Source organism: Anolis carolinensis, unplaced genomic scaffold (genome assembly GCF_035594765.1).
Source record: "Anolis carolinensis isolate JA03-04 unplaced genomic scaffold, rAnoCar3.1.pri scaffold_10, whole genome shotgun sequence".
Classification (NCBI taxonomy): domain Eukaryota; kingdom Metazoa; phylum Chordata; class Lepidosauria; order Squamata; family Dactyloidae; genus Anolis; species Anolis carolinensis.
In genome coordinates this window covers 24,626,643-24,635,749 of record NW_026943821.1, presented here as the reverse complement: position 1 = coordinate 24,635,749, position 9,107 = coordinate 24,626,643, and the positions used below count along the sequence as shown (strand labels likewise).

The following is a 9,107-nucleotide window of genomic DNA, read 5'->3' as shown; positions in this document are numbered from 1 at the left end:
GGAGTCAACCTTGGCAGAGGAACTGAGTGGACGCAATGGAAACATTGACTTTACTCATCCTTCCTTTATTTTCCTAGCCCCACCTACTCAACAGATCTCCACATATATATGCATGCACGCACCCAGACACTTGCAGGTCCTCTTTTCCAATAAAGGTAAGACATAACTTTCAGAAGGGAAAGCCTGAGGCTAGATGGATGTGTGTTTCTAAGACTATGGATGGTTGTGTGCTCTCAGCACATACTTCAGCAAAAGATCGCATGGCTAGTTGACCTGCAGCCCCTTCTCTAGCCCCAGGATCCTACATCTCCAGACTCTGATGAATCTGAGGCTCAGTTATAGCTGGGAGCAGGTCTTTTTTTTTTTCTCCCTTGGGAAGATTTGCATGTTTCTTTAGCCAGTAGTTGAGATTGTGAAAAGTGGATAGTTGAGATTGTGTGTATTTATTATTATTATTATTATTTTTCAGCCCTTTTTTGAAGACTGAAAAAGCCCCGCTTGGCTTATACTCAGGTGAGGGTCCTGGTTGGCTTATATTTGGGTCAGCTTATATTCGAGAATATATGGTACATTTTTTATTTTTCTCTATTGTTATTGATATTATTACATTTATTATTTGTCTGTATTATTGTTGCTACTATTAAATTTATTTTACTCTATTATTATTATTATTACATTTATTATTTCACTCTGATCTTATTATTATTATTATTATTATTATTATTGCATTTATTATTTTACTCTATTTATTATTCCTTGTATTATTTTCCTGTATTTATTATTATTAATAATACATTTATGATTTCACTCTGATCTTCTTCTTATTATTATTGCATGTATTATTTTACTTTATTATTACTTGTATTATTTTCCTGTATTTATTATTATTATTATTATTATTATTATTATTATTATTATTATTATTATTAATACATTTATTATTTTACTCTGATCTTATTTATTATTATTATTATTATTATTATTATTATTATTATTATTATTGCATTTATTATTTTACTCTATTTATTATTACAGTAGAGTCTCACTTATCCAACATAAAGGGGCCGGCAGAATGTTGGATAAGCAGAAATGTTGGATAATAAGGAGGGATTAAGGAAAAGCCTATTAAACATCAAATTAGGTTATGATTTTACAAATTAAGCACCAAAACATCATGTTAGACAACAAATTGACATAAAAAGTAGTTCAATACGCAGTAATGCTATGCAGTAATTACTGTATTTACGAATTTAGCATCAAAATATCACGATGTATTGAAAACATTGACTACAAAAATGGCTTGGATTATCCAGAGGCTTGGATAAGCGAGGCTTGGATAAGTGAGACTCTACTGTATTATTTTCCTGTATTTATTATTATTATTAATACATTTATGATTTCACTCTGATCTTCTTATTATTATTGCATTTATTATTTGGTACATTTTTTATTTTTCTCTATTGTTATTGATATTATTACATTTATTATTTGTCTGTATTATTGTTGCTACTATTACATTTATTTTACTCTATTATTATTATTATTACATTTATTATTTCACTCTGATCTTATTATTATTATTATTATTGCATTTATTATTTTACTCTATTTATTATTACTTGTATTATTTTCCCGTATTTATTATTATTATTGCATGTATTATTTTATTCTGATATTATTATTATTATTATTATTATTATTATTATTATTCCTTTAGTTGTGGATTCCTGAATGGAATATGATGGGTCCAGATCAGGAGTGGGCAAAATGTGACTTTGAGGCTAGATGTATTCTACTCCAGGTGCCATTTTATGAGCCCTGCAGGATCCAAATTTTACCTTTATTTTTATTATTAACAATTATTTAAGAGATTTATTTGGTCCAGAATGCCCCCAAATGTATTCTATCACATCTTGACCACACTCTAATGTTATTTGGTCTCTTGCATGTCTCGGGTTTCATCTCATGTGTTACTTAAGTCCTGTTGATTTCAGTGGGTTCTGCTGTGAAAAGGAATCAAGGTGTATGCAATTTAAAATGTGATAGTATTAAAGAAAAAGGTTCTGCTTTGGAATGTTTCTTGATGATAGCCAAGCCATTGTTGTCCTCTCTCTTATTATTTTACTAATGGTTTTATTCGCTCAATTGTTTCAGATCATCACAACAAACATGGGTGAGTTTCTCATTTGAATCCTTTTTCCATAAGAAAAAAGCCAATCTGTTTCTAGGTGCTTGTCATTTTTGTTTCCTTCCCTAATAAATATCCTGTCCAAACAGTTGTGGCCCAACTAGCTCCCATCAGCCTTAGCCGAGATAACCAATGGTAGGGGATGATGGAGATTTAGTCAAACAACAGGTCAAACTTACATTGATTTACCCCATTGGTTCTCAACCTTCAATTCTTCAGATGTTTTTAACTCCCAGAATCATCTTTGTTGGGGATTCTGAGAGTTGAAATCTGGAGGGCACAAAAAGGGAAAAATGCAGCTTTAATTCAGCAAGAGAAAATTACATTTTTAATACTATTTCACTTGTTCTGTGACCAAAAGTAAAAATCTGGTTTGTACAATATACTAATTTGCAACTCAGTAGAGCAAATTTCAGCCCCCGGTAGCACAGCGGGTTAAACCGCTGAGCTGCTGAACTTGCTGACCGAAAGGTTGCAGGTTCGAATCCAGGGAGTGGGGTGAGCTCCTGCTGTTAGCCCCAGCTTCTGCCAACCTAGCAGTTCAAAAACATGCAAATGTGAGTAGATCAATCGGTGCCGCTCTGGCGGGAAGGTAACGGTGCACCATGCAGTCTTGCCAGTGGCCACATGAACTTGGAGGTGTCTACGGACAACGCTGGCTCTTCGGCTTAGAAATGGAGATGAGCACCAACCCCCAGAGTGTGAGTAGATCAATAAGTACTGCTCCAGCAGGACGGTAATAGCGCTCCATGCAGTCTTGCCAGTGGCCACATGAACTTGGAGGTGTCTACGGACAACGCTGGCTCTTCGGCTTAGAAATGGAGATGAGCACCAACCCCCAGAGTGTGAGTAGATCAATAAGTACTGCTCCAGCAGGACGGTAATAGCGCTCCATGCAGTCTTGCCAGTGGCCACATGAACTTGGAGGTGTCTACGGACAACGCTGGCTCTTCGGCTTAGAAATGGAGATGAGCACCAACCCCCAGAGTGTGAGTAGATCAATAAGTACTGCTCCAGCAGGACGGTAATAGCGCTCCATGCAGTCATGCCAGTGGCCACATGACCTTGGAGGTGTCTACGGACAAGCCGGCTCTTTGGCTTAGAAATGAAGATGAGCACCAACCCCCAGAGTGTGAGTAGATCAATAGGTACTGCTCCAGCAGGACGGTAATAGTGCTCCATGCAGTCATGCCAGTGGCCACATGACCTTGGAGGTGTCTACGGACAATGCCGGCTCTTTGGCTTAGAAATGGAGATGAGCACCAACCCCCAGAATCGGACACGACTGGACTTAATGTCAGGGGAAAACCTTTACCTTCATCTACTAGAACAATTTTCAAGTAACCTATGTTAAATACGTTCATTTCCTGTGTTAACGTATGAATGCTAAATGAGGACATTAAGAATGCTTATACCAGCAGGAAAAAAACCATGTTGTCTCCATCATCATTAGTTATATTGATTAAGGCAACTGGGATTTGTAATCCAAAAACATCCGCAAAACCACCACAGACTTATATAATCACAAGAACAGTAATGTTCTTTTGGTTCCAAGATTAGAGTAATTTGTTCCAAAAAGCACTTTGTCCCAAAAAGCCCACCATCACATATACTGAGCTCCAATTGCTAAAATGCAAAGGGGAGAGATGCTTGTATAAATGTGGATGTATCTTACATGTTTTACTGACACAGATGTCTTTTCTGTCAGCCAAGCTACTCATAGGTGCCGTCGTCGGCCTGGGTAAGTTGCTTGTTTCCTTTACTTCTGAATTAAAGAAATATGGTCCATGTTTCTTTGTGCCAGGATGGGTTGGGTGGGGCTCTTCTCTTCTCTTTCTTTCTTTCTCTCTCTCAATGCAGTAACAAGGGTTGGATGATATGCCCTCTGACTTAATCATTGACTAACACAGATCTTAGGAATTGGGGGACTTGGAAAGACATGCACTACAGAGAGTATTCATATCATCATCATCATCATCATCATCATCATCATCATCATCATCATTTAATTACAGTAGAGTCTCACTTATCCAACGTTCTGGATTATCCAACGCATTTTTGTAGTCAATGTTTTCAATATATCATGATATTTTGGTGCTAAATTCGTAAATACAGTAATTACTACATAGCATTACTGCGTATTGAACTACTTTTTCTGTCAAATTTGTTGTATAACATGATGTTCTGGTGCTTAATTTGTAAAATCATAACCTAATTTGATGTTTAATAGGCTTTTCCTTAATCTCTCCTTATTATCCAACATATTCGCTTATCCAACGTTCTGTCGGCCCGTTTACGTTGGATGAGTGAGACTCTACTGTACTTATTAATCGCCCTCCATCCAAGATGCTCTAGGCGATTTACAAGATAAAATTGTAAAGGATAAAAACATACATACAAATATTGATAAAATTAACATAGATCAAAAGCTCTAGTAAAGAGCCAGGTCTTGAGTGCGAGGGTAAAAGGCCCCAACTCACGCATGGTTCTCATATGGGGCGGCAAGGCATTCCATAAGGCAGGGGCAGAAACAGAAAAAGCTCTGCGCCTGGTCCTTTCCAAGTGCACTTCTCTAGGACCCGGTACATAAAGTAAGTCTCGTTGGGATGGTCGTTGCGACCTCCGATGATGGGAGAAGGAGAGACGGTCCCTAAGGTACGATGGGCCCTGGCCGTAAAGAGCTTTAAAGGTCAGAACTAGCATCTTATATAGACCATGGTGATCAGTTGGAAGCCAATGCAAACGCTGCAGGACTGGTGTTATGTGGCCTTTCATGGGTGTTCTTGTGAGTAGCCTGCCTGCCGCATTCTGAACAATACGGAGCTTTTGGGTCGTGGACATCGGAAGGCCAACATACAGGGCATTGCAATAGTCCAGCCTAGATGTGACCGTGGCATGGATGACCGTTGCCAGAGCCTCATCAGAGAGATAGGGTGCCAGTTGCCTCGCTTGTCGTAGGTGGAAAAAGGCCTGTTTGCTGGCAGCAGCGACTTGAGCTTCCATTGTCAGCTGCGAATCTAAAACGACACCCAGGCTCTTAACGGTAGGTGAAGGAGATAGGGCAGCACCATCGAAGGTGGGTAGCAAATGGGTCAGACCGGTCGAGTGGCCATGCCAGAGAATCTCAGTCTTCGCCGGGTTCACCTTCAATCTACTAGCACGTAGCCAGTTCGACAGAGCCTCCAGACAGAAGGTGAAATTGTCTGGTATAATAATAATAATAATAATAATAATAATAATAATAATAATAATAATAATAATAAAACTTTATTTATACCCCGCCACCATCTCCCCAACGGGGACTCGGGGCGGCTAACATGGGGCCATGCCCAAAGCAGTACAAAATAATAAAATAAAAACAACATATCATAACACAATTAAAACAATACAATAAATAATAATATACATTACATCAAGGAATCAAAGAACCAATAAAAACAAGGGCGGGCCGCATGAACACAGAGATAAAAACTCGGAGTGAGAGAGACAAAGGAGTACACCACAGGGGACAGGGACATATGAAGGTGGAGCAGTCTAGGGGATAGATGTTGGAAGGGAGTAACAAAGAGATATATAGCAGTAATTACTCACCAAAAGCACAGCGGAAGAGCCATGTTTTTAAGTCTTTTTTAAAAGCTAACAGAGTGGGGGCTTGCCTGATCTCAATGGGCAGTGAATTCCATAATCGGGGGGCCACAGCAGAAAAGGCCCTCTCCCTTGTACCCACAAGGCGGGTCTGGGATATAGGCAGTGGTGACAGGAGGGCCTCCCCTGATGATCGCAGAGATCGGGCAGGTTTATGGTAGGAGATACGGTCACCAAGGTAGGTGGGTCCCAAACCGTTTAGGGCTTTATAGGTGATGGTCTGCACCTTGAATTGGGACGGAAGATGAACGGCAGCCAGTGGAGCTCCTTAAACAAGGGAGTGGATCTCTCCCTGTAACTTGCCCCGGTTATTGATCTGGCAGCCGAGCGTTGGACCAATTGTAATTTCCGGGCCGTCTTCAAGGGAAGCCCCACGTAGAGCGTATTGACATTGCTCCAGGCTCCAAGCGCAGAAGGAGTTGGATGTCATCCGCATATTGATAGCAATCTAGGCCGAAACTCCGAGCCAAACTAGCAAGGGGTCTAACGTAGATGTTGAAGAGGAGAGGGGAAAGAATTGCACCTTGGGGTACCCCACATAGGAGGGGAGATCTGTCAGAGACTTGATCCATATACTCCACGCATTGGCTCCGGTTTCGGAGAAATGAGTTGAACCATATGGTCTTTTCATGCAGGCGGAGCCACTGTGGGAGTACCGTTGGCACTCGGCGCCCTGGGCTTCACCGCCGCGGGGATTGCAGCGGGATCGGTGGCTGCAGGAATGATGTCAAGCGCTGCCACTGCCGGCGGGGGAGCGGTGGCCACTGGTAGTCTTGTGGCCGTTCTGCAGTCCATTGGTATGTCTGCTATTTTTGGCATCAATGCACTTGGCATCAATGCAGATGCACCCGGTGTCCCTTTTTCCATCTCACCCAAGACTTCCTTGGTCTTCTTTCCATCCAGGTGCTGCCGGACTGTCAACAGCAGCTACAGCGGCTAGCTCTGCGACTGGAGCCCTGGCAGCTGCCGTTTTGTTTTGACAAAAAACTGCTAGCCCTGTCCATCAAGAGAAAGATGCTTCACCATAATTTTCCTCTTTTATAATTGCAATGGCACTTGACTCACTTGTGTCTCTTCTTCCTGCATTTTCCTGCCGCTGTGCATAAAATAATAAAGCTTTAGCAAGATTAACCAATATACCTGTGTGTTTTAATAACTAGCTGATTTGGTATCACCAGGCCTTCAGTGTTTGTATTTGTTCATCTTTAGTAAGGAGAATATTTCAGGAATACTTTGCCATTCCCACCATTTCCCCCCTTGCTGTTGTGGTGTCGGTTTAAAGAAATGCACCCAAACAGAAATGTTCTCTGGCATGATGTACCTCTCAAAGAAATGTATAATCACTTCCTCTATTTTTAAATATAATACACACAAAGGATGATGCCACTTATTTATCCACCTCTAAAGTTACATTTCCTGAAAGTGTTATCGACCGCGTTTTAGGGGATCGGGGCCCTTGAGGAGAGACCCGATCCGGTCCTGAGAGAACGGACCTTGGCGGAGCCAATAGGAAAATATGAGCCGCAATACAACCTGAAGCCGAAATGAAGAAGGTCCGCCAAAGTTGAAGGAAAATCCGCCAAGGAGTCTTTATTGAGCAATTCAGCTGAAGAGGACTCTAGTAGCGACCATTCAGTCTACTAGGGTACCACATAATCAAAATAAAGCCATATTTATACAAAATTTCAGTCTGACAGCCCTTTGAATTTCCCGCCCTGCTCCTCCGCCCATCTGATCGTTGATAGGCTAGAAGGTTGAACGAGGCGGGCTTTCGTTTCCCGCCTTGCTCCGTTGGCCCAATTCGAAGCTGCCTTTTGTCTCTACTCGGGCCAATCAGGAAAGAGAAGGCGGGAGTTATTGAAACAATGAGGTGACAGGGCAGGAACTGTCGGATTAAGTCCTGCTAGACCGATTTCTAAAGGGATTAATGGCAGCAATCAAGGGTGTCCGGGTTTCTGTCACGTATACAGATTTTAGATATGCCTTGGGGTGTCAGAGGTGGAAGTAAAGATGGGTGGTGATGAGCCATATTGACAGGCTCTGCAGGGCGCCTTCCTGAGGTGTCCTGGTTTTTCCTTTGGGTGAGATATGACAATGTTTGCCTTGGGGCGAGTCACCTTTAGGTCAACACTCCGAATTCGGCGACTCAAGCCCTATATTGTCCATGCAATCTGAATTTGATTGGGTTTAGTGAGATATGACAATGTTTGCCTTGGGGCGAATCTCCTTTAGGTCAACACTCCGAATTCGGTGACTCAAGCCCTATATTGTCCATGCAATTTGAATTTGATTGGATTTAGCGGTGGCAGATTATCCTTTTGTTTTTGGGAAGGGAAGCCTGGGTCATAGGAAATGGGATAAGTTCTGGGGTTCAGGTTGAGTTAAAAATATTTCCTATTTGATTTCATGACTTGACAATTATATGAAATAAAATGAAAAATAAAATAAAGTTGGAATATAAACCATGCTGGGAAAAATACATATTTTCCGGGGATCCCAAAGAGTACAAATACATATAGGCAGATAGATAGATTTCATGGAAATAAGGGAGAATCCATAAAAGTGAGTTACATTGCATAAAGGGGAATCATGAATGATATAAACAATTGAAAATATTTGATAAGAACGAAGTTCATAACATCTGGAGAACCCAGCATGGAAATTCATAAAAGTGGAGTTTTAGCAGCATGATTTTACAATTCATGAAGTTGTTATCTCTTGCCTCAGGCTAAAAGGTCAAACACCTTTTGTGCAGAGAGTCACAGTAAACTCCAGTAAAAAGTCTCAATCACCTTCTACTATAAATATATGGAATATAGAACATAAAGTCTTGATTTTTGAACTATCTTTTACAAAGTCCTGGAGGGGAGGGTGGTCACCTCGATCACAAAAGTCCCAAAACATAAGAGCGCTGTTGACGTGATCTGCTTTCTAGACAATAGTTGTGTTTACAAGCTTGGAGATTCAGTTTGCCAAATGATAAAATGATAAACTCCTAGGACAGGAAGGGGGAAAAAAAGGAAAGAAAGAAAGAAAGGAAAGGAAAGGAAAGGAAAGGAAAGGAAGAAAAGAAGGAAAGAAGGAAAGGAAAGGAAAGGAAAGAAAAGAAAAGAAGGAAAGAAAGGAAGAAGGAAAGAAGGAAAGGAAAGAAGGAAAAGAAAAGAAGGAAGGAAGGAAAGGAAAGGAAAGGAAAGGAAAGAAGGAAAGAAGGAAAGAAGGAAAGGAAAGAAGGAAAAGAAAAGAAGGAAGGAAGGAAAGGAAAGGAAAGGAAAGG

The 9,107-nt window shown here is 40.7% G+C and overlaps 1 protein-coding gene across 1 annotated transcript; it reads left to right on the top strand.

Annotated features, from left to right (window-relative positions):
• The first annotated feature begins 371 nt into the window (after positions 1 to 371).
• On the top strand, positions 372 to 6,968 carry LOC103280968 (interferon alpha-inducible protein 27-like protein 2A). The gene is made up of 5 exons (XM_062962091.1): positions 372 to 513; positions 2,155 to 2,173; positions 3,897 to 3,929; positions 6,469 to 6,630; positions 6,737 to 6,968. The coding sequence occupies exons 2-5, from the start codon at positions 2,170 to 2,172 to the stop codon at positions 6,811 to 6,813; spliced, it is 276 nt and encodes a 91-aa protein (XP_062818161.1). The 5' UTR covers positions 372 to 513; positions 2,155 to 2,169; the 3' UTR covers positions 6,814 to 6,968.
• Positions 6,969 to 9,107: the final 2,139 nt, after the last annotated feature.